General features: G+C 34.6%; 1 protein-coding gene across 4 annotated transcripts in view; it reads left to right on the top strand.

Annotated features, from left to right (window-relative positions):
• The window catches only part of LOC131060974 (mitochondrial ATP-independent inner membrane protease subunit 2), a 56792-nt gene that overhangs the window by 1026 nt on the left and 29393 nt on the right, over positions 1-26373 (top strand). For 2 of the 4 annotated variants that reach the window (XM_057994468.2, XM_057994465.2), the window contains exons 2-3: positions 10973-11145; positions 17285-17468. In XM_057994468.2, the coding sequence (XP_057850451.1) occupies positions 10973-11145; positions 17285-17468 (357 nt within the window). Of the gene's footprint in view, positions 1-10972; positions 11146-17284; positions 17475-26373 lie in introns of all 4 variants that reach the window. The other 2 variants (XM_057994467.2, XM_057994464.2) reach the window with 1 other exon arrangement.

Here is a 26373-nt window from a genome sequence, read left to right as displayed (position 1 = left end):
CCCCTATTATATGCCTCCTGACATCCTCCCGCTTCCTTTCCATCCGCAAGAGGATATCTGAAGGATTCACCGGATTAGCATTTACATTACCCTGCAATGTCCTTCCCATGCCTTGAGTTAATTGTTTGGTAATCAATCTTGTTTGCAGTTTCTAAAATAAAGAACAATGATCCTTCATGTTGCCAGGGCATACTGATCCATCAATCTGAGTTTCAGCTTTAAGATTCTTCCAATTTTCACCTTCCTTACGTGATTTTTACCCTTTTCCTTCCCACTTTTGTAGGTTGGCTATCTGGCTATAAGACTAGTCAAGCTCCCTTTTCCATACAGCCTGTCATATTTCCTTGACTTTTTTTCATAAAACTTCGTTCTGTCTATGTTCTTTATCATGGTACATAGATCAGTTACATATCTTCTTTTGGTACATATTTTTCGTCTTAATTACATCTCAAGACAACAGACATTCTACGTGGAAAAGTTCTTATCGATGTCTATTTTTACTTATATTAGCATATAATCTATTTCTGCGATCAAGTTGGTTATTATGTGTATCTATAAAGCTATTAAAATTACCCATATCATCTAGGCATTTACTTTTCAAGATCCAGTCGAGTAAAAATTGGGCAATGTGTTTTCATTTCGAATGTTGCCTTGATTTAGTAGATCCTTTGCCTCGTATATGCTTAAAATTGATATTTCATTCTTGTATTTGTTAAACTTTTTGTCGTTTTAACTCCCATTTACATATTTGGTAATATCCGATATTTAGTAACCGAATTGTGACTAGTTGGCTGTCCTTGTCAGCCTCTTCCCACCCTTCTCTCTCAGTTACTGCCAATGAGATGCTGGTCCTTGAAAATGTAAAGTACTGAACGGAATTTTTGGGAAGCAATTTGTAAGGTATAATAGTGAAAATGGGCCGATTACCTATTCAACCCCCTGGTTTGATAACTTTTATACAGCCATCAGTCTTGGAAATGGGAATCTTCTAGTTAGCCTTTGATTTTAATGTTATCTCCTTTGGTTCTTTTGATTTCCTAGGTTAACAAGGTTGCTTCTTCCCCATATTAATAATTCCCTCATAAGGCTTTTGTTCATCATGATGATGTCTGACCTCCAGTCTCTGACCACATGGACTTTGCTGACTATCTTCTACCCTATTCCGACCTCTCTTTCCTCTTTTGTTCATTGTTATAATTGATTAGTTTAGGTCTTTATTCATTTGTTACACATTGTCCCTTAATCCAACAAAGGCTTCTACGGCTTCTTCTACTAAATGTAATTTGTAATTAATGGTTATCTTTATTATGAAAATCTGAGTGTGAAGGTGTTGTACATTTTTACTCAACACTAAGAAAGTGGCCTTGTTAGCACTGTTATAAACTCAAACGTAATTTAATATGACTACTGTGAACCCAAGAACAAAAACCATAGGTTGAAAATTGAAAATGTTAGTTTAAGCTCCAGAAACCTATGTTAAATAACTTAAATTGGCTTCAGGAATCAAGAAATTGTAGGAAACACATTATTAAAAGTATGATGCCGAGGGCCCAAAATATAGGAAATAGAAACACCAGCAAACATTAAGAAAATCTGGACATGCCTTTGGAAACAAGAAGTTGATATAAACATAAAATATTAATAATTAGACTGTGGAGACTGAATATTTCTTTTTTTATTCTTATTCCTTTGATTTAGGGGTTTTGCAAGTTGAGGATGCACGGTGGACTGCATTTCTTCTCACTTTCCTCCATTTTTTGTTTCTAAATAAAAGGAAAGGAAATGGGATAGGCTAATGCTGGAACTTTCATGCTGTTTCTGGGAAATATTTTGGAAGGGTTTCAGGTAGAATGGGAACTGTATGTGGGCAATAACAGTAGAAACAAAATAGCATAAAACTTTCTGAATGCTCACAGTTATCTTTGGGATAGAAAAATATGTTTTTGACATTCCTTGACTAGCGTAGGGATCTATAGACATCCCCGACATTTTTGGGTTAAAAAAATAATGATAAAAAGTGGGTGTGAGGACTACAATTTTTTTTTTGACATTTTGTCAGTTTGTAGACTTGGGGCTTTTTGTTGTCGTCACCTTTTGTTGTAATGACAACAATGGATATTTAGTTTTTTGTTTCTGCAAAATACACAAACTGATTAAATTGGATGCATTATGCAAATCTCAAAACTCGAAACTTTATGTCATGTACAGCTAAACTTGTAAAAACTTGAATTTCCATATATGTATATACTTTTTATACAGCCATTCCTTCAAAAAGGCCTTACAGACTGCTTTCCCCAAAATGCCATGGGACATTGCATAAAGCAAAACTGAGCTAGGTGAGCACTGGAAACTCCCTTCCATTTTTGAGAAGTTTCTCAGCATGTTGCAGTAGCGTTTTAGGTTGAATGGAAACTGTTTCCGGGTAATGTACATAAAAACAAAAAAAATCTTGAAATTCTGAAAGGTCAAGCTTAGTGTAAAACTTTTTAGTTTTTTATTTAAAGATTTCAAAAAACAGAATTTCTATGGACACTCTACTTTGTTTGGAAATATAAAGAATGTATGTACCACTGAAATACGAGCTTCAGGCAATACATACCAAGCAAGTCTGCAAGTGAAGCATGTTTGCTGCACTTGGACAAATAACAATCTACATAGCCCTGTGCACAGAAATCAGTTGAAAACATTTGATTCACATTATGCAGAAAATAAAGGGTCTATAAACGTTTCTGTGGCATTTATCAACTTGGGGGTTTCCCAGAAACATCTTTGGGCATTGACAGCTGCAAATTGACTTTTATCTCCTGTTTGGAGCTCTTTCCTCTCACTTGCCCTAAAAAACAGAAAAAAGGACCTTAAAACTGATTATAAAATTAAAAAAATATTAAATGTGGTTGTTTGTCATATCCTTTCCTGATTATTGCTGATAATTATGGTTGAATATTTAAGAACATCAAACTCAACAGCATAATCTTATTATTACACCAACAAGGATTTTGCAATCAACAGACAATCAATATTAGTTTAGGATCCAACTAGAAATTATACAGCCAATATAAGATCAAATTTGAATAAAATATAATATTATAAATATATTAAGAGGAGGTCAGTCCAAAATTAATGAGTTATTAGATAACCCAGTTTAGGAACACAATTACCTGCAGTTTCCTGTATAACACAGTTATAATAGCTATAACAGCTAGTAAAAAAGTTTTTCTGAGTATAAACAGAGGCTAATATTTACTAGAAACACATTGACAAACTGAAAACCTCCCACTGGACACTGTTGTTTCGGAATAACAGAGTGGACTGGGTAGTCTGCTGCTGTACACTGTATCCCTGCAGGCTGTAAATTCTGTGTAACTGCCGTGCTGCTACTGGATTGATGCTAATTCTGATTGCTATAATGCCTGTTGAAATTCCTAGAGTAGCAATTCTGGAGCTGGAATCACTTACAGAAACTCGATGGTTTTCATCCCTAATTTCTATTTGAGATGTTCAAGGGTTTTCATCCTTGAATTTCCTACAATCATTTTTTTATTTGTCCTTTAGATTGAATGAACAAGTATTCAAAATAAGGACTTGAAGAAATATGAACTGAATGTATGCTTCTTCTGGTCTCCACTTGTTTAGATAGACTCCTACGTCCCTAGGGCAGTGGCTTCTAGGGTGGCCACCTCCTTACACTCATATTTTTAAATATTATATCAAATATGACAGGTTGACAGCCACCTTTTGGCCCCAATATTTTAGTATAATATCAGATATGACAGGCTGTCAATTTTATTTTTTTGTTTTTAAATCCTTTTATTATTATTTTTAATTTTTTGGCTACTTATAATGTTTACAATAATTTAATATTTCTTTTTCCAGCTTATTGGGAAGGTACATGCCATTGTTTATTTGGAAATTTTTACCGAGCTAAATAAAAGCTACCCATTCTTCATTTCCTTTTCTTGAGCAAGGAGAAGGGCTTTTTAGATGCTTTTATAATAAGAAAGGTCAAATGGTGGTAATGGAAATAGGGAGAAGCAGAAGGGATCGTAAGGAGGGTTTTCATTGTAGGGAGTTGTTTTCTACAACAAAATACACCACTAGATGGCAAGAATCATCTAATTTTCTATCAGCTATGACATGATTTGCATCCCAACCTGCTCTAAATGCAGCCTTCGTCAAAATCTATTTACAATGATCTTTTTCCCCTTTGGAGGCATATGAAGTAACTGAGAAATATATCAGGAGTTGGTTGTCTAGAGTCTTGCTTGCACTGAAAAAGATTTACTGGTATTACAACACAAGAATGAAGGCCCATGTTTTGCAGGAAGCTGACATGTTTGGTGGCTGGTCAAGCATCAAAAAAATGGATGGAGGCTAATAGTCCCAAAGGATGAACTGCCAGACTTACTTAATCCAACCATAAACAAATGAGATGCAAGAATTGTTCAAGCGGCTACAAAAAGAAAGAAGATCAAGGAGGAACACATGGCAAAGTACAAGTAGGCTTGTTGGGAAAGGCTTTGACATTAGTGGAGTGGTAGAAATGGACAACCAAATGGGCAAGGGCAACTTTTGCAGCTAGGACCCAATTAATTGTTATATGATTTCCCTATAGGAAAGACATGCAAAGGATGATAAGCACTATTCCCCATGGTTACTAAAACACATGATGTGAAATTTCAAATCATGTTGCTGTAACAAGAGCAAGAACTAGTTGAAGATATGTCGACTCTAAAACATAGATAGTCACCCGGAGAGAGGTACAGGTGTATTGGATATGGGGACTGGTTTTGTTACACCATTTTTTTAATAATGGGAGGCAGGTACTTGGAGATGGCAAAGCTAATTTAAAAAAAATTAAATTTAAAAAAAATATAAGTAATAAATGTATAATGACTAGGCACTAAAATAAGTGAAATGATTTTTTTTTAACATACTAATTTGTAATTTTTTTTTAAAAGTTAGAAGCTTACATTTTAAAGTATAGATGTTAGAAATAGACAACAATGGAAGTTATTAATTTTTTACAATCATATTGAATGTTGACAATTATAAATTGAAATAGGCACAGTACATATGAAATGTCATAAAGCAAAAAACATAAATTTTATATAGGAATTATTCCTGTGATTTCTTGTAGTAGCTATGTCATCAATCTCCATGTCCTTGGCTAGGTTACTCTCTAGAATCCTAAATATACTCGTCACTCTCAATCTCTGCAAGTAACATCTTCAACTTCAACATTCACATCTTAAACAATGATTTTATTACTTAATATTACTATATTAGTGTCTTGAGTTAAATATGAATTAACAAATAGTTATAAAAGAATTTTTTTTTTCAGTTTAATTATTTTATTAACAATTTTTAATTTATAGTAAATTCTGTTATTTAAAATTTAGAATTTAGTTAGTAAAAAAAAGCTTGAAGTTCAAAAAGTAAAGATAATTTAAAATGTGACCAGATGAAAAAATAAAAAACTAAAAGCAAAATTTAAATTTAAAAATAAAATTATAAAAGTATTACTCTATAGACATATAGTTTACAATGGCTGAACATAAGTTCAGAAATCTTAATAAAATCAAAATTTATTCTGACTAATTGCTGCTTGGCTTCGATGCAAATTTTTTGGTGTGTTTTTTTGCAATTAATTGGTCAAACTGATATTTGACCGAAAAATTGCAATTCAGTTGTAAAAATATAGCAATTTTTTGTTTTAGCATTTCTGCATTGAACTTTTTTGCTAATTTTCCAGAGCAATTGTGGATGAAATTTGACCCTAACTCTAATCCTAACCCTAACCTGATTTTTTTTTTCCAAATTGAAGTCCAATTAAATTGAAAAAATCCTTATATTCTTCTGGTTTGCTGAGTTATTTTTCGAGAAATATTTTTTCTTCTATGGGTCACTTTACACAGTTTGTATATAAGATTCCAAAATCCATATTGTCATTATCAACATATTAACTTAAAAAGCTTGGGTTCCATATTAAAGTTTTGCCGTCAATTTTTTTTTGAATTATATTTTTAAGTGGTGATAAAAAAATGTATAGAGGTTTACATTTTAACTTAAAATTTGAAAATGTAACTGCAAAGTAGTTTTAAAGTAGTTTTGTTTTAATCTATTAATTTTATGCAGCTGTTACTGAATCATCCAACACTTGATCATGTCCTTTAGGGCTTTGAATTTGGGTTTCACCTATGAAGCCCTGATACTTGTCATGCCATTCGATGATAATGCTCAATTCTATTACTACATTTTTTGCTTATTCAATACATGTTTTAAAAAAATCATGACTTGGGGTGTCTCTTTCTTAATCCATTTGCCTTGCAATGTCCTAAACCTACTCACTACCATCAACAATAATGCGTAATTTATCTGTATACGCCAGCTCAACATGATGAAGTTTGAGACATATTGTGTCTTATACACTTCCAAGTTTCAGCAGCTCCAACTTGGAGTATTATTGGAAAACTGCTTAAGATCATTAGTGATTGGCATGGTTACCAGGTTCAAAACATTCCATTTGTTTGGGATGTCAAAAAAAATTGGAAATCCAGAATTTTAAAAAATTTGAAATATTGTTTTAAAAAGATTCAGTGAAATTTCTACAGGAACTGAAAAGTCCAGACTCAATCAAACCAATCCATCCCATCCAAAAAGTCCAGATCCAGCCATATTTGGTTCAAAAAATCCAATTTGGACTATAACATTTCATCAATTTTTTGAACCAACTAGAAAACCCACATCAACATATTTTGGAACATCCATCTCCGAGGGGGTTCAAAAATATCATACATTATGGGACTCCGTGTTATTTTTAGATCAGACTGATAGCAATGAACAGAAAACAACACAATGCACACACAGAACACAAGAGTACCCTGGGAAAACCTTCCTCTTGGAGTTGAAAAACCCAGCAACAAATCACAATCTTTATTATGCAGAAACAGATTGTAACATTACAATTTTGCTTCAACACATGAAGCAGCAGATAACTCAGAACAGCAGAATGATGACATCAAACTAGGGCACAAACAATAGCATTAACTTATCTGCAAGATCTCAGAAGTCTGTTCGCTGTCATGCACAGATTATGCAAGTCAATTTGCTGACCAAGGATGATATTCGCTGCTCTCAGACTTGCTGTTCATGAATAATAAATCGCTGCCTCTAGAGAGATGAATCACAGAAGAAATTCGCTGATCATATGCTGGAGAAATTCGCTAGTCTTGCAGAGATAATTCGCTAATATTATATATGTCTTTGAAGCATGAAATGACCTTGCATATATATGAGCCTTGACGCCTTGTATGCCTTAGGTCGGCCTTGCTATTTGGATTCATAATAATAATTATGCTTTGGCGCCCAATATAGGGTCAGACCAATAAGCATATACAAGTTACATGATATAGGGTCGGCCCTATCAGATCCACGAGTTACGTTTACATGTTACAAGTTACATCGCCCATTTAGGGGCCAGCTTAATTCACAAATTATATTGCCCATTTAGGGCCAGACTAAAGTACAAGTTACACATTGAATTTTGCATGATAATGTGGCCAAGGCCGATAGGCCAGTTAGCCACCCACATGTGCTAGGTCGGCCCTAGAAGGAATCCGACTTAGCTACAACATCAACACTCCGAGACCAAACCCTGCCATTATCATCAACTCCATCAGGCTCCATAATGGCTTTAATGATATTCAGCTGCCTTACACTAGTGCAATTGAATATATTCTTCAAAGTTCAAACAATGGTCTGTCTCCTGCCCATGATAGTATGGGTCTTGGGAACTACTTCGACAAGACATTAATATCGTGCCCACATAGAGACCAATCGGACCATATTAGAATGCTGACAGAAAGACAAATACACCGAAGACAACAAAAGTGAAAGCCAACTTAAAACCCTGATTACACATCATTAATTTCAATATGCTCCATGCTGAATGCATAATTAGTGATACCTTGCGCAAATGGAGATAATAAATGTTGTACAAGTGATAGGACAAATATCATATATTCTGCTGCCGAAGATAACACTGTACACAACTCTAGAGACTTTTACTGTCCAAGAGAATCGGTTACAATGCTAATGGGGAGACTAACAATGTAGCAAGGTTAGATCCTTCAGTGACCTCGCTACTTTCCATATAAGAAATCTCCTTTAGGAGTACCCCTTTATGCACCAAGAAATTTGCAGCCCTATTTTATTCACGGAAACAATGATGGACCTTTAAAAATCAAACTTGTTTTTTTTAATAAATCACTTCCTCCAACAGTGTCCTAAGAATCCAATTAGGAAGGAATTCCCTATCATTGCAGTGCTTTCTTCCTTAATGAAATGATACCCTTCTGTATATGCTGCTTGAAGACCTGCAAGCAGGGCCTTAATCTCTGCTTTCATTATGTGAATGATGCTTCTAACCAGCCAAGGAACCTTATCTGATTGCACATTGAAAGCAGAGAATGTTGCTCTCAATTGATTGCAAACCCAAATAGTACTGCAGCAGAGGTGTATTTTGTTTGTTCTTGCCCAAGAATAGACTTTTGCTGATAATGGCTTTTGGGAGTAGACTTTTGTTGGCAACCATTAGGTCTTTTGAATAGATTATGTATTATCAAGGAAAGTAGTATGATCTAGTTGGATCAACTTTGATTCTTGTTTGACCATCTCTAGTCTTCTTTGTTATAATTTCATGTGCAAATAAGGATTTACTTTACTCCTATGTTTGCTATGCATTGTCATGTCTATCATTAATTCATGTATAGTTTTTATTCTTTTTAGTCTTCCAATTTTTTTCTCAAGTTGTCTGGAAGACAACTCTTTTTCGGGGGTGTAGTTAGAAAAATATTCCTATTAGTTTTAATTTGTTTCTTGGTGGTCAGCAGGATTAGTTTCTCGAATGTAGCAGTTACTCTTGGTAGCTGTCGATCTCAGCAATCGTTGGCTACTTTGTATACTTCTATTTTACTTGAGAAAGGGGACTGTATCTTATGAGCATTCCTTGAACTGAAATTATAAGTGCACATAAATAAAATTACACTGTGAAATCTTTATGCAATTATAGGTATTCATCTATCTTACTCAGTTATATTCAAAGCATATTGAATTAGGCTGTAAACAGAGAATAGTGTGAAGTTATGTAATCAAAAAGAGTTGATGAAACAGTACCTTCTTTGATCTTTCATACTTCACAACAAATGGTGCAACTTACGATTAACTAAGAAGAGAAACCAGAGAGCCAGGGCTAGATGTGTCTTATATAGTTGTGATGTAGTTGACACAAGACATATTGTTTTCTCATTAGATACTACACAAGCAGTCAATTCTTCATCTTTTTACTGGAAGTGGAGCACCTATGGTTTCATTCATTTTTTTGCAAAGCAATCAGTTGGGGTTGAAGAAGGCATAGAACTTGGTCTACATTCATAGCACACATTGATTCTCTCATATAGACTAGAGTGTGCAAGGAGGGTCCTTTAGCAAAGTGGGTTCAAATTTGACGTTATGGAGCAGCTGTACTCTTAAAGTTCAAGGTGATTAAGGCACATACCTTGAGTAATTACCCCAAGCTCTATTTTATGCAGAGGGGCTGGAGCTTGAGAGTGATAGAGGACATGGAGAGCATCTTGGCGAGGACCTGGAGATTGATGACATTTGCTGATATGGGAGAGAAACCTGTTTGTTTGGATGAGACATGATTCACATTTATAATTTCTGTTCTTACTATGTCTATTTGTTAGCATTTAATTCTGTAGTATTTACCCTTAGTCAAGATTCCTGGCACAATATTGGTCTCTGTGTTATCATTTATAGTGTTCAGTTGTTTGTCACAATGACCACTACATATCAATATAATAAATCTTTGCATTCGTTGACATCTATATATTTACCTAAAAATATTGGTTTTTAACTTTTAAGCATTGTACTTTTTTTCAAAAGTTGCATGACTACTGCATTTTTTTTAATATATATATTTATTCAAAACTTTTGTTGATGTCTCCAAGCATGTCTCCCATTTTATAAAAAAATAGCATACTCATACTTATCTTCCATACTGGTACCAGCCCTTTCCCCTTGGTAATTATTAACATTATGTATACATATTCAAATAGATAATTATTATCAACTATTTGATCATAGATATAGTTATTATAAGATAGTCAGCTGTGCACTGAATGCTCAGATTATAATGATTTCTAGTCCAATCCTATTATTTCCTATGTATCACTCTAAATATTTCTGTATTATTGTTTAATATTGTTTTGGCATAGAACACTCTAGATTCTAACAAATTGGAGTATTGTCCCATGAATATCTCCTGGGATCTGGATCATAGTCACTTCATTGAAGATTACGCAGGCTATTCACTTTTTCCATCATAAAATGTCCTGTTTGGAATTTGCTAGAATTCAACAAAATACTTTGTTTGCTAAGATATCACCAAGTTATTTCCTTCTTAGTACATTCTTGATTCTTATTTGATCACCTTAGAGTTATTTTACGATCTTGAGTCTTTGATTTTGCAGTCTTGGTGATCAACTCGTTTCTAATGAAAGTAATTGTGAGGAGAAATCAGTTTCTTTTTTTATAGTTTTCTTATCCTGTGGTTAACAAAGGTTATGTTCCTATATTAACTAAGAAATTTTGGCCTTGTCAAAGGTGAATAGTTGGTATCAACAACCCGAAGTAGTAGGTTTGAATGATGTTGACATTTTTGAACATCATAGCTCTACCATATCCACGTCACCATTTTTTGCTATCTCATTTTAAGTCTTTAGTAGGATGGTTGCTTCCATCTTACCTATCACAGGGTGTGGGAATTTTGTATGTTAGTTAAATAATGAATCATTGTTTTAAAATTTCTAGAAATTCTTTTGAGCTTTTCAAGCTTTATTACTTTGTTATGAGCAAGGCTACTCTTTTTCAATTGCTATCACTTTCCTGATACAATGAATATGTTATGCAGAACTATAAAATAGGTGAAATTACAGACAAGCAAGTGAACGAAAATGTATTTAAGAATGTTTTCCAAGGAAAGTTGACATATTTGCATTATAGCAAAGGGGAAGAGATGGCACCTACTGTGTCAAGCCATGGTGGGACTCTGCTTGTTCGAAGATTACCTACTGTAGATCCAAAGTATGCATTTTTTCTCCAAAATGCTTTAAATTTATTTTGTTAAGTAATCTATCAAGTGTACGGTCTTTTATGGTAAGTTAGTTCATTGTTATTGCTAGGGGCAAATAATCATCCTGTCAAAATTGAAAGAATTCTATACAAATTTTTAATCTGAAAATATCCAATTTTTTTGTGGACTTGCTGAGAGATGATTGACTGTTAAGTTGCTATTTTGTTTCTATTTTTTGGAGAGTTTTCAACTGTCTTTTTATATTCTTTTTTAATATATAATTCTTAATTTGTGATTCATGACGACACACAGTGATGAGTTTTGAACTGTCTTTTTATATTCTTTTTTAATATATAATTTTTAAATTGTGATTCATGACGACACACAGTGATGAGTTTTATAAGACTTAAACTATGTCTCATTTCTGTTGTTTCTCACCAAAAATATATTATAGCTGTATCTTAGATTACATTTTGAAAGAAAATTACATTTGGGCACCAAAGCTGACTAGAAATATATAATTTGTTTTCAAGTGTATTCAATTTCAATGTGCTTACATTATTAATATTACTTTTTGTTTTGGTATTAATCACCATTTAATGCAGATGCTTTTCTGCATTCCTGAAGACTTGAATTTTCTGTTTGAATGAATATTTTTCATTTGAAAATTGTTTTGTAAGAGTAAGAAACATAATAAGTAATTAGCATTTATGATGTGAGTTAGTAAAAGCGAAAATACTTCTAGGAACTTGCGACTCTTGTGACTCTTAGACATCTTTCATGTTATAGTGTCTAGAAATATATGTGAAACACTAATGATGTAAAGAAAGTGATACAAACTACATTATAATTTTTTGACATTTTTATAGAATTTATTTTGGAAAATAATAACACAGAGAATGATTATCAAAATATTTGATATTAATTAAGAAGCGAAAGTCTCCTTAAATAAGAGTTACAAAGATATATCCAATAAGGATAAGATCGACAACTAAAAAAGCAGAGGATGAGAACTTATCTAAAAAGAATAAAAGAATACTCCTAGATTCTATCCTAATGACTTAATTGACTATTATAAACTAATATTACAATTTTACTTTAATACCCACCCTTAATGGTTAGTTATTAATGATACCAAGTTTATCTCGTAATTTTACAAATTTGAAAAGACTGAAGGACTTGGTAAGAATGTTTTCAGTCTGGTCCTCTGTTGGACAATACTGCAATATCACCAATCCATCTTCTACAAGTTGCCGCATCAAATGGCAATGAAATTCCACATGTTTGGTACTCTCGTGGAAGATTGGATTCTTGCCAAACTTTAGCACCCCTTGATTGTCACAAAACAAGGGTGAAAGGCCCTGCTTGAGACATGTGCATGTCTAAAAGAATCATCCAAAGCCATACTGCCTCACATGTTGCTTTCGTTGTTCCTCGATACTTTGCTTCTATTGAGGAAAAAACTACTCTCTGCTACTTCTTACTGGTCCATGTGATTGCACCCGTACAAAGGCTGAAAATTTATCTAGAAGTGAATTCCTTGTCATCAACAAAAACCTGCCCAATCTGAACTTGTGAACCCATTCAGCCTAGGATCTTTGCTTTTGCTATATAGAATGCCAAAGTCAAGTGTCCCTTTCACATATCTTAGCAATCGCTTCTCAGCAACTCAATGTTCTGCCTTAGGTGCTGTCATGAATATGGAAATGTAACAACATATCTTAAACCAGGTCGAATGGCTGTATTTTAGATAAGGCTGCCCGCTAGTTGTGTGAATGTTGACTTATTGGTCACTTTGAGTTTGTTTTTGGTTGAAAGCTTCAACCCTTTCTCTATAGGTGTAGACAAGATTTTGCAATTTGCCATTTTGAACTTGTCAAGCAAACTTTTGGCATATTTAGATTGAGAAATAAAAATACCATCACCAGTTTGCCAAACCTCTAGTCAAAAGCCTTACTTAAATTACATTTGATTTGTTCAATAAAATGTGCCTCAGTACCTGTAATGATGATATCATCTATGTAAATGACCAATAGAATGATATCATTGCCAACGCTTTTGATGTATTTTGGATTTGAAGGACTAATGTGGAATCCCTATTGAACCAAATACTTGTCAATTTTTATGTACCATGCTTTAGGCCATAAAGAGCTTTCATCAGTCTACATACGTGATGCTCCTTTCTTGCAACTTGAAAACCTTGAGGCTGAGTCATGTACACTTCTTCCTCCAAGTTGTCATTGAGGAAGGCACACTCAACGTCTATTTGATGGACTTCCCAATCTTATGCTACCATGGCCAAAACTAGACGAATGGTGCTCTTTTTCGTTGTAGGAGCAAAGGTTTTCTCATAGTCAATACCTTCTCTCTGTGAGAACTCTTTAGCCACCAACCCTGCTTTGTACTTGTCAAGTGAACCATCAACTTTGTACTTGACTTTGTAAACCCATTTGCAGCTAATGAGTTTCTTCCTTGGTGGAATATTTGAAAGAATTCAAGTCTTATTTTTCATGAGACTTTGATGTTTGGTTTCCATGACCTTTTCCCCTTCAAGTTTACCTTTTGCCCTTCAAGTTTACCTTTTGCTTCCTTAAACACCTGAGGTTCATAACCCTCTTGAATGTTAACTGTAAGAGCAAAGTTAAATATATTTTTGTTCTTGCCTCTGAATGATTTCCTCTTGATCATTTCAGCTTCTTGAACATTAGCAACAAGTCTTTTACGTCATTGACATTACTTAGATTGCCTGTTGAATGTCATCTTGATGCTGATCCAGGTTTTCCTGAAGAAAATCCTTTGGTATTGGTATGTGCCTGGGAGATTGCACATTCTCAGAATGAGATTCATGATCAGAGTCATCCACCCCTTGGTAAACTACTATATATATTTTTATGAACATGATCAGAGTCATCCATAACCTTTACCAAGTAAAGATTAATTCTTAACATCTAAGTCATAGAATACGACTAATTTCAAGGATGGAGTTTGGATTTTTTTCGAATTTCAAATTTTTATAAAAAAGGTGTTCAAATTCGGCCATAAATTCGTACGGCCAGAACCTCACTTTTTTTTTTTTATTAAAGCAAAAATTTAGAGAACATTTTTTCAAGGGTTTTTGAAAAGCATTTAGGGTTTCCATTGATTTTTCGGCGGAATTTCTTTATTAAATACTGCTCTCCGCCTCTGTAAACACACAACGTAGATTTTCGGTGGATCTTCTTTAGGGTTTTTGAAGTTGGAGTGCGTGAAGAGGTCACAAGGGAGTGCGTGAAGAGGCTGCGGAGTGTGTGAAGAGGCTGAGTTAAACTGCTGCAAGGGCTTCTTTCTATTCTCCCATGGCTGCTGGTTTGCCGTTGCTGCCGGGTTTAGGCTGAGTATTACATATATTTAAAAATAAACAAAATTATATTTAAAAATAATTTTGATATAAGGCAAATTTTAAACTATCATATATATTTACAATAGTATAACATATATTTAAAAATAAACAAAATGATTAGAAGTATTACATATATTTAAAAATAAACAAAAATTATATAAGGCGAATTTTATCTGATTTTTTTTTTTTTCAAATTTTTTCCTTGTTGAATTTCATCCGAATTTCATGGCTGTCGAATTCGAATTCGAACTTTGTGACTTAGCTTAACATAACAAAATCAAAATTATATATGTTTTTATAAATATAATATTTGTTTTTTAGTAGCCTGAGTTTTTGCTAAGTTTTTCCTGATTTAGACCTGGCTGATTGAATTCTGTTCACCCTTTTGCCACACTGTGTAAATGTTGAATACATGGAATGCTACCATGGTTTATTATGGCTATGGATGGGCTGATATTGGTGCTTGTTTGCAGGAGAGATGATTTTGCTTTACGTTCATCACAGACTAGATTATTGACCAAATTCATTCAGATTTGGTGAGATCTTTTCAGATGCAGATTTTTCAGACATATCAAAGTTGTCCAACCTGATCTGCACAATTTCTTTTTCCTTTTATATAAACAATTTCAGTTCTCAGCAAACCCGTTCCCCAGCTGACATGCTCTGCTCAGTCTAGCAATTAAATTTAAATATAAAATGTTATACTAAAAAAAATATTACATAAACATATATATGGCTAGATTTGAGCAGTAGAGATGCCCACCATATGCGGCACCCTTTACTTACCAGAAGGAAATTCTCCTGCATTTGCAACCATATGATTACTTTTAGTTGCTCGAGATTAGTGTTTCTTCAAGTTTCATGACAGGGAGAGGTGGGGACATGGTTTTGGGGTTAACGGAATTTTGTTTGGATTGTAGGGCAGCAGGGGGATGATTGCTCAAATGATATATAAAAAACAATACTAAATTTCAAAATACAAATATAAAAAAAAAGTTAAAACTAACTTAAAAAGAAGTATAAAGAAGCTGGAAAATTAAAAAATTAGTACAATGTGCTGAATTTGCAATGATAGTCTAGCTATCCAATATTCTGTCTAATAATCACAATATGTTCTTTTTTATTAATTAAAGTGTTTAGTTTTTTTGTCCTGAGTATAGCTCTTGCCTTGCATGCAATGAACATTTCTGTTTAGTATCATCGTAGCATGTGTAGAGTCACCAATCTTGTCTGATCATGGTTAAATTCTACTACTGTTATGATAATGATGAATGAGGGCTTTGTAAAGGTGCATCAAAAATGAATGTGCTTAAGACTCTGGGTATGCACTCAACTAAATTGACTTTATGGATGAAATACTCGGCTCTTGGCAGACAATTTTTAACTTTTAGTTTATTTTTTCTTTTAAAGCTGTTTTCCAACAGCAGGCCATTGGGGATATCCTAACATCACTGGGTTGTCAAGGGACCGTGGGGATGCTTAGGTGTCACTTTGGCATTTCAAATTTGGAGAATATCCCTGGAAGCATTCCCCAAATAGAGGGATATTTCATTTTACCTAGATTTTTGGGATCAGGCAGGGACGTTGTGTCCCTTCCCAAGTCTCTTGAAATGTTCCTGTTTCTGGGGACAAGTTCACAATCCTGGGGATGCCTTGGGGAATGCTACTTGAGATTAACAATGGAAATACTGGATTATTGAATTTAAGAGGTGTTTTCATCCAATAGGCTAGATTGTATAGTTGGAGACATCACTTTGATTGACACTCCTGCTCTACTCAGGCTTTGTTAGGCTTCAATTAGACCTTCTATTTGTGGCCTGATACAGGTCCCTTCAGTATAATGAATACTAGCTTTTACTTTGGATATGAATAACCTATTTCTTCCAGTTCATCTTTAGTAGACAGTAACATATGATTGGTTAATCACAAGTATGCTAATCTTAAGTAACCGCTTCTGGCTATAATCATTAAAAACTTTGGGATATTTGCTCTCTTGTTTTGCCCCCGTACCCAAACAATTGAAATGCTTCCACTCTGGGGAGGGTTTCACAATCTTTGGGATGCATCCTTGGGATATACTACTCAAGATTCATTGTGGCAATATGTATTGTTGAATTTAAGAGGCTTTTTCCCTTTTCATCCAAGAGGCTACATTACTCGTTGGTGTTGGTAGCCTTTGACAAAATCTCTTATTTGTGGCCTCATACAAGTTTCTTTAGTTTAGTCAATACTGGGTTTAACTTTGGATGTTAGTTACCTATTTATTTCAGCTCATCTCTATTTGACAGTAAGTTATGATTGGTGATTCACAAATACTTTAAACTGAAGCAATCACTTCTGGCTAGAATCATTAAAAAGAATGGCAATATCTGTTCTTTATTTCTTCCACTCAGGATTTGTGTTCATTAAATCAAAACAAATGCATTTTCATTTCCTATATTCCTTTATTGTGTCCTGAACTCTGGTTTAGTAGTTATTTTTAGGTAAGCGAAACCATGAATATTCCTTGTATTTGTTCTTTTTGCATTGGCCCGTAGTTTGCTAGGGAAATGACTATTGCATGAAACAGGCAGATTTGATTTGTTTCCAAGTAGATATGTTGGAAGTAAAGTTTATCTTTCAAGCAGAAGACTGAAGAAAGTCAGTGCATGTAGGAATTCATATAGATTTGCTTGACAAAGGTGTTTATTGGTGCATGTTTCTCAAAATTTTTGTTCTTGCTTTTGTGGTTCTTCTTGGAGCAACAGTAACATTGTGTGACCTGGCCACAGGACAGTGTTTGTTGGTGATGTGGTTGCATTGAAGGATCCTCAGAATCCAGATAATTCCATTGTCCGGAGATTAGCTGCAGTAGAAGGAGAAGAAATGTTGTCAACTGATGAGAAAGAAGAGCCCTTCTTTCTAGAAAAGGATCAATGCTGGGTGATTTCTGATAACGAATCTTTAAGCCCTAAGGTAGCGGTAAGCCAGTGATTTGAATTTAACTGGGAAGATCGTTGTATAAAAGATTTGAAAAACTAGATTAAGGTGTGGAACATAATGATATGTACAAGTATGACTTAAATTAAGCTGCATTTTACTAATATTTTTGAGTTTTGGCTGCAATTAAGTGAAACTGGTGGGCATTTGTAGCTTCTTTTATCATCCATAGAAAATCTAGATTCTTTCAACAATAAGGGGTCTTTTCATATTACACTAGGTGATCGAATCTTTTTAAAGTCTCTGACACAAATGCCAGGAGGTTTTCAGCATAGTGCACTAGAGTGGAAGTGGTCACAAATCTTAAGTTCGATGTACTGTTAAAGATCAGAATATTTAGTAATTTTCATATGAAGTTGGACAATGCTCTTTTACCTTCATTTAAGTCATAAACGGGTATGTCTGTAATTGGTCAAATTTTTTTATGTTCAATAAAGGGTTAGAAAACACATAACAGCTGCATGAATTTTTATGTTTAAGTATCAGTTCCATATCTCTTTTTAACCTTAGCTTTTTTTGAAAGGTCTTATGAACTTCAACATAAGTGCCATTTGCTGGATGGAAAATATACTCAATATAGAAAATCATCACCTGGATTTCTTTACTTCTTTATTCCTCTTCTATTTAGAAGAGCCAAAATCTTGGTCTATTGATTAATATGTTTACTATCAAAGCGCTTTGCCCATTTGACCTTTCTCCTGCATTGGCCGAGCCCCTTGGCCTGGCTGACATGAGCATAAAGGTAGCCCTTACATAGGAGTAGGAAACATAATGATAGGACATTGGTCAGACTATTGACAATTGCAGACGAATGTTTTCAATATTGATGATACTTTGTTTTGGCTTCATCTTAATGAGAGGGAATCATTGGAGAGAAGGAAAAAAACATTACCTTTCTCCTAAGTTGAAACCAGCAGCATAACATGTAATACTTCTAGCTCTCCAATTAGCTAGTGCTATCGTTGGCAATTATGGAATGGCAACTGTGGAGATCGGCATTAGACACTTGGAAATCCCTGGCTTCTTACAATATAATAAACTGTATAGTGGCTCATCATTAATCTAGGAGATGCACATTTTGTTGAATGGATACTCATATTGTGAAATATCCCGTCCTAATTGAGGTTAAAAACCAAGGAATATTTGCTGTCCGAGTTGCGTGTTATGCAGTTTTGAAATTTGTGTGTTATGCTGACAGAGTTTTCAGATTGTAATGTAGACCAACACACATGAATAACTCAAGAATAATCAGCTCCTGATTGATTCTTTTGACTGATAAAAAATTAGAGATGCATATACTACTATCTCATGTGGATATATGTCAAACTAGACTCAAAATCATAAGCTAACAGCAAACTGACATATTGATAAACACTTGTCACACATCCTCAGATAATCATGAATGTTAGAATAATGAAGATGCAAAATCAAACTCCTTTCTCCTTTATTTCATTTGGCCATCTAAAGAACATTACATGGGCAACTAAAGATCAAATACATGGACTGTCATTATAGATCAATTTTCAGACATTCTGAGGACACTTGGACTGCAACTAATCTCATACATTCAAACTGATAATTACAATGAAGACTAACTTGTAAATGAACCTGGGTAAAGCGCTGTGAAGAAGCAAGCAATATCACATGTGAAAGAGCCTCCAATGTGCCAGTTCGATCCTCTTTTTATAATGCCCTTGCTGCTGTAAATGGAAGGTCTGAGATGTCAATGTTGGACTGCGGAAAGTACTCCAAACCTCCTTCAAACTGATCCCCCTTATTCCTTGAATGGAGCGCTTCCCTTATTTGATGTGTTTCGATGCCAAATGGTGAAGATATGAACCAAATCAATGATTCACAATGCACAGGTCTGATTCTGATTCCAAACTGATATGAGGCCGATTCTATCACAAAATCTTCTCAAGTTGCCACAAAGGAAATCGCCTTTACCTCTCAATGAAATCACTTCCTTATTGATGAAGCTAGATGCCAAATGGAGAAGATATAAGCAAGTCGAAAGATGGGGCTGACTGGTACGATTTGCTTCAGACTGAGTCACCACTAATTCCTCCACCCAAACACTCCATTATTGCCTCAAGAAGAATCGCTAGTGTCCTCCAACAATACCACTGTCCTTTATTGTGGTATATGAAGCTTCAATGAGCAAAATCCTGGTTAGAGGTTAGGCAGTTCAATTTTTTACTTCAGACCTTGAATATGACCAGCAAGCTCATAATACTCCTCCAATACTCCTGCAAGAGGATCGGCTGCCCTCACTAATCAAAAACTACATTCAAAAGTCCCTAGATCTGCCAATCTGAAAATTCAATGAATTCATTCACAATGGCAAACAGCAAGAACTCGCTATGCACAATTAGGAAGATTGAGGTGTCTCCCTCTCAAAATAGCAACCCCTTGGAAGATCTCTCACCTCCTCAGTTATGCCAACCATCGGGAGTTTGTGTTCCCAAATTATTATCTGCAGAAAACCTTCCGGCTCCACAAGTCTACACAAGAAGAGATACTCAACAACTGATGATCAGCAATGAATCATCTCCCTCTATTTATTACTTTCTTGTCCAATCATATGATTCCTTCGAGAAGATCTCTTCTTATCGGGTAGGTACACTTTATTATTATTTTATTACAAATTAATTTAATTGCACTTATAAAATATTATTATATTAAAATCAAAGTGCACACGTCTCGCAATACGTGTAATCTCCTTATTTCGCCAAAAACCCGATAGACATGAAATGTAAAGCTGTGAATCGATGCAACTCGATCCCCTAATCAATCCTCTTGGCCTACAAGGGTCGGATGATAGGCCAATCCCGTGAAAATCTGAAGACTAATGAGAAGGGGACATTACATATTGTTAGAAGCCTAGATATGTAATGTCTCCACTTTGAAATATAATTTAATAATAAATAATAATAATAAAATTAAAACATTAAAAATTAAATTAAAATATAAAAGAATATAATTAAAATTTAAGGAAGTTAATGAATGGTCAAAAGACATGAAGGAAAAGTTGCGACTCCCTCAAACATGAGATTCAAAAGGGAGAAGAGAACCTCATTTGAGAAGGGGATATAAAGGGAAGGAATCAAAAGTATTTAGTGACATTAGCATCGATCAGATCAGAACTGTTATTAAGTTACAGGCAGTAACATCCTTGTTCTTGGTGGTATGCATGGGGATGTGCTTAATATATGAAGCCTGATAATGTTCTTATGCAGAATTTATTAGTAATATTAATATGACTGTAATATGTATGACAGTCATACTTAATTTCATATATATTTATAATACACGAGAAGTTAGCATACTTATAGTCTAATTCTTGTTATTTCTGTCAGTATCTAAGAAAAATGGACTGAAATGTTTCCAAAGAGGGGCAGTCTTAATCCAATCAATAGGATGATTTCCAAGATAGGGTAAGGATCAACATCCCGTAAACTTTGAGGGCATTGTCTCAAGATAGGGTAAGGGCTTGGATCTGTAAACTTTGAGGGAGCTTATTGTATTTTGGTCTCTAAGTGCTCTGGTAACTTAGACATCCTCTTCTTCCTTAGAACTGAAGTAGTAACAAAGGTTGACACTTGCATTAAGAATTATGGATCATAAAATTAATTAGCTAGTATGATAGAATTAATAATATAATACGGTAGATGAACAATTTACTTATTAATAATTGATAAATTAATTGAACTATGGAATATCACAGATTTGATTCATGTTAAGATAGATTTGTCTCCTAATCAATTTAGTTTTAGTCATAAGTATATTGAAATAGATTAATTATGGTTAAAACAGGTCTAAACCTAGTAGGGGACATCACAAATGGTATGAGAGCTTTTATCCTGCCATCTTGTAGGGTAAAGATGAATCAATAAATCAATCTAATCAATGAGAAGAAATCTAACAATACATGTATTGACCTGTATGCTCCGTGTTTGCATATATCCAAGTGTATGCTCCGTGTTTTGATGTGTATGCTCCGTGTCTGATAAGTTTCCAGCATGCTTATTCCATGTGTGTTTCCCAAGCCATTTCATACAGGAATTCATTTTGAACACTCCATGATCATTGCTTGAGGACAAGCAATCTTGGGTGGGGCGGACAGTAATGCCCCCACTTCGAAATATAATTTCATAATAAATAATAATAATTAAGTTAAAATATTAAAAATTAAATTAAAATATAAATAAAATAAAATAAAGTTATTGAATTGTCAAAAGACATGGAAGTAAAAGCTGTGATTCCCTCAAACGTGAGATATAAAAGGGAGAAGAGAACCTCATTTGAGAAAGGGATAATTTGGGAATCATAAGTGCAGATCTGATTTAAATAAGATGTGCAGATCTCATTGTGAAAGGTTGTGTCCCTTTCAAAGGGCAGAAATAATAAAGAGTTGCACTCTTTCAAAGGTTGCTAATGGTTAAAGGGTGTGTCTCTTGCCAAAGGGCATGGTGAAGAGGCGTGACCTCTCCCTCACATTGAGAGATATCAAGGGAAGGAATCAAAAGCATCTAGTGACATCACCTTTGATCAGATCAAATCAGAACTGTTATCAAGTTACAGGCAGTAACATCCTTGCTCTTGGTGGTATGCATGGCGATGTGCTTAATATGTATGCTTAATATATGAAGCCCGATAATGTTCTTATGCAGATTTTAATAGTAATATAAATATGACTGCAGTATGTATGACAGTCATACTTAATTTCGTATATATTCATGATACATGAGAAGTTAGTATACTTATGGCCTAATTCTAGTTATTTCTGTTAGTATTTAAGAAGAATGGACTGAATTGTTTCCAAAGAGGGGCAGTCTAAATTCAACCAATAGGATGATTCCCAAGATAGGGTAAGGATCAGCGTCCTGTAAACTTTGAGGGCATGGTCCCAAGATAGGGTAAGGGCTTGGATCCGTAAACTTTGAGGGAGCCTATTCTATTTTGGTCTCTAAGCGCTTTGGTAACATAGACATCCTATTCTTCCTTAGAACTGAAGTAGTAACAAAGGTTGACACTTGCATTAAGAACTATGGATGATAAAATAAATTATCTAGTATGAAAGAATTAGTTATCTAGTATGGTAGATGAACAATTTACTTATTAATAATTGATGAATTAATTGAACTATGGAATATCACAGATTTGATTCATGTTAAGATAGATTTGTCTCCTAATCAATTTAGTTTAAGTCATAAGTATGTTGAAATAGATTAATTATGGTTAAAACAGGCCTAAACCTAGCAGGGAACATCACAAGATATCATCGGGATTGATGCATATTGTTATAACTTTGGAAGGGTGCAAATCTTCATATGCTTTAAAGACTGAAGAGCTGATTGGATCAAGTGCTTATGTCAAAGGCAAAGCAAAAGCAAAGATCAAATAGTAGTGGAGCAACTACTAATTTTCTTGAAGGTAATAAGGTGAACTCATATCAAAAGTTTGGTTCTAACTCAAAAGGAAGAGGACAAAATAGAGGTTGTGGTGTTTGAAGGGGCAGATAAAGATTCAATGTAGGAAGGTGGTCAGTGTAGTGTTATTATTGCAAAAGTTTGATCATATAGAAAGATTGTAGATTTGAAGAATTAAATGAAGGAAGGCGACTATGCACAAGAAAACACAAAGAATGCAAATGAAATATTAAAGAAAGGAAAAGATGAAGATCCACCTTGTCACTCTCTTTCATGCAACAAAGTTGAAAACAAAAATCCACTGTTTCTAGATTTAGATTGTTCTACTCATATGAGAGATTGTAGGTAAACATTTTTAAAGATTGATGAAAAATTTAAAAGTGAAGTAAGATTGGGTGATGATAAAGTACTTGAAGTTTGTGGAAAAGGAAAATTGGATATATAGACCAGACAAGGAAAAGGAAAAGCAGAAATTGTTGATATATACCACTCACCACAACTACAACATAATTTGAGGAGTGTTCGTCAGCTAGCTGAGAAAGGACTTAAAACTTACATTTGATGATAAAGTTTGTACTATCTATGATAAAAGACAAGGAAAGATTATTGCCATTGCAAAAATAACAAAGAACTGAATGCTCCCATTGAGAATCGAGGTAAGTGAATCAAATATTTGTTTTGCTAGTATTGGGTATGCAAGTTGGTTATGGCAACATAGGTATGAGCACCTTATTTTTTAGGGGTTGTACAAGTTCACAATTCTATCTGAAATGATAATCGATTAATTACAAAATAAATAAAGAAAGTTACTAAAACTAACAAAACGACTTAAATGACCATTATAAGCTAAATATAACAATTTTGCATTAACCCTCCTTTAATGGTCATTCTACCAACTACACCAAGTTTACCCCTAAATTATACAAATTTGTTCGGACTCAGGGACCTTGGTAAGAACGTTTGCAGTGTGATCCTTAGTTGGAACATACTGCAACAGTACCGATCCATCTTCAACAAGTTGTATGAAGTGACAATGAAACTCGACATGTTTTGTATGCTCGTGGAAGACAGGATTTTTGACAAGCTTTCGCACCCTTTGGTTGTCACAAAACAAGGGTGAAGGCCCTGCTTGAGACATTTTCATGTTAGAAAGCATCCGTTAAAGCCATACAACCTCACATGCTGCTATGGTAGTTCCTCGATACTCTGCTTCTGCGAGGAAAGAGTTACTGCGAGGAAAGAGTTACTGCCTGTTGTTTCTTACTTGTCCATGTGACTATACTTGTATGAAGACTACAAACATATCTAGAAGTAGACTTCCCGTCATCAATAGAACTTGCCCAATCTGAAGTCGTGAAACCAACTATTCTAGGATCTTTGCTTCTTCTATACAGAATGCCAAAGCCAGATGTTCCTTTCACATATCTCAGTACTCGCTTTGCTGCAACCCAAGTTCTGCCTTAGGGGCTGTCATGAAATGGAAATATAACTCATAGAATAACTTAAATCAGGTCTTGTGGCTGTAAGATAGATAAGGCTGCCTACTAGTTACCTGAAAGCCGACTCATTGACCACTGGTGAGTTTGATTTGACTGAAAGTTTCAGCCTTTTCTTCATAGGTGTAGATGAGATTTTGCAATCCATCATTTTAAACTTGTCTAGCAAACCCCTCATATTTAGACTGATAAATGAAAATACTACCACTTGTTTGCCAAACGTCTACACCTAGACAATAATGTAGAAGGCCTAAATCTGTCATATCAAAAGCTTGACACAAATTCAATTTGATTTGATCAAGCAAATGTGCCCCACTACTAGTCGTGATCATATCATCCACATGGATCCACATAGATGACAAGAAGAATGATGTCACTACCAATGCTTTTGACGTATAAGTTAATATCTGAAGGACTTCGTTGAAAGTCCTATGCATCCAAATACTTGTCAATCTTTATGTACCATGCCTTGGGGGTCTGCTTTAGGCCACAAAAATCCTTCATCGGTCTGCATACCTAATGCTCTTTTCTTGCAACTTGGAAACCTTGAGGCTGCATCATGTATACTTCTTCCTCCAAATCTCTATTGAGGAAGGCACTCTTCACGTCCATTTGATGTATTTCCAATCAAATTGTGCTACAATGGCTCGAACAAGATGAATGGTGCTCATCTTTGCCGTAGGAGCAAAGGTATCCTCATAGTCTATGCCTTCTTTCTATGAGAATCCTTTAGCCACCAATCGTGCTTTATATTTGTCAAGTGTTCCATCAACTTTGTACTTCACTTTGTACACCCATTTGCGACCAATAGGTTTCTTCCTTGGTGGAAGATCTGAAAGAACCCATGTATTGTTCTTCAAAAGACTATGATGTGTAATTTTCCCAAAATTTTGTAAAGTGCTTAATTGAATTAATTAATTAAGTTGTCAAAAAATTAATTTAATTTCTTAAGGATGACTTTAATTAATTTATTTAATAATAAAAATAAAGTGAAAATAAAATAAGTCACTTTATTAAATAGAGTTCTCCAAAATATAATTAATATTTTAGTCATCCAAGTTGGCCTAATGTTCTAGATGCTTCTTGGAGTCCTTTATAAGGAGGCTGAGTGGAAGAAGGAAGTCATGATTGAGTTTATTTCTTCTTGTGGAAAATTTTCCTGCTGGCTGTAACTTGGTTTCAGCTTCATTCCAAGGACAAAAACCCTTGTGAATTCGGTGAGTTGAATGGAAACCTAGCTCATCCATTGGAGATTCTGTTACGGGGATCTACTTGTGTTTCATTGTTGATTGATTGGTGAAAAGAGCAAAAATTCTACATCAGATTTGAAGATCAGGTATTAGGGCTCTTCATTTAGCAAGTTGGGCTATTATTTGTCTAGGGTTTCACCCTAGATTTGGAGCGCCATATTGTAGACGAGGTGCAACTTGCCCTAGAGAACAAATTGGGTGATTTTGTGGAGCTTAGGGTTTTATTTCATTTTCAGATTTGGACAGAGCTGTTCACCATCCTTGGAGTAGTGATTTTGATGCTTGCAATCATCATTTAATTAGGGCTTTGACCTAAGATTGGAGCGTGATTATTTGAAGGAGATTTGTGAGTTGTTGGACAACATTTTCACCATATGGAGCAACAAACCCTAGCCGGTTTATAGCAGACTTGAGCACCTCAATTTGGAGCTGCATTCTAGGGTCTTTGTAATTAATTGCACTAGGGTTTGAAACCCTCATTTTGGGCATTATAACTTGGCCATCATTTCAAGGACAACTTTGCATGTTTGGTATATAAACCCTGTAATTTATTTCTGTTTGTGGACAGTAGACTTCTGGGCAAGATGGGTAGTAAAATTTGCATATCTATCTCTATTTTATCTCAGAAAATGTAAGGGAAGTTGTCTTTCAGTATGGAAAATTTCTAGGCAGATATTAAGGTGGTTGTTGTATGTTTCTAAAC

The sequence above is a fragment of the Cryptomeria japonica genome, chromosome 9 (genome assembly GCF_030272615.1).
Source record: "Cryptomeria japonica chromosome 9, Sugi_1.0, whole genome shotgun sequence".
Lineage (NCBI taxonomy): Eukaryota > Viridiplantae > Streptophyta > Pinopsida > Cupressales > Cupressaceae > Cryptomeria > Cryptomeria japonica.
This window is presented reverse-complemented; position numbering and strand designations above follow the sequence as displayed.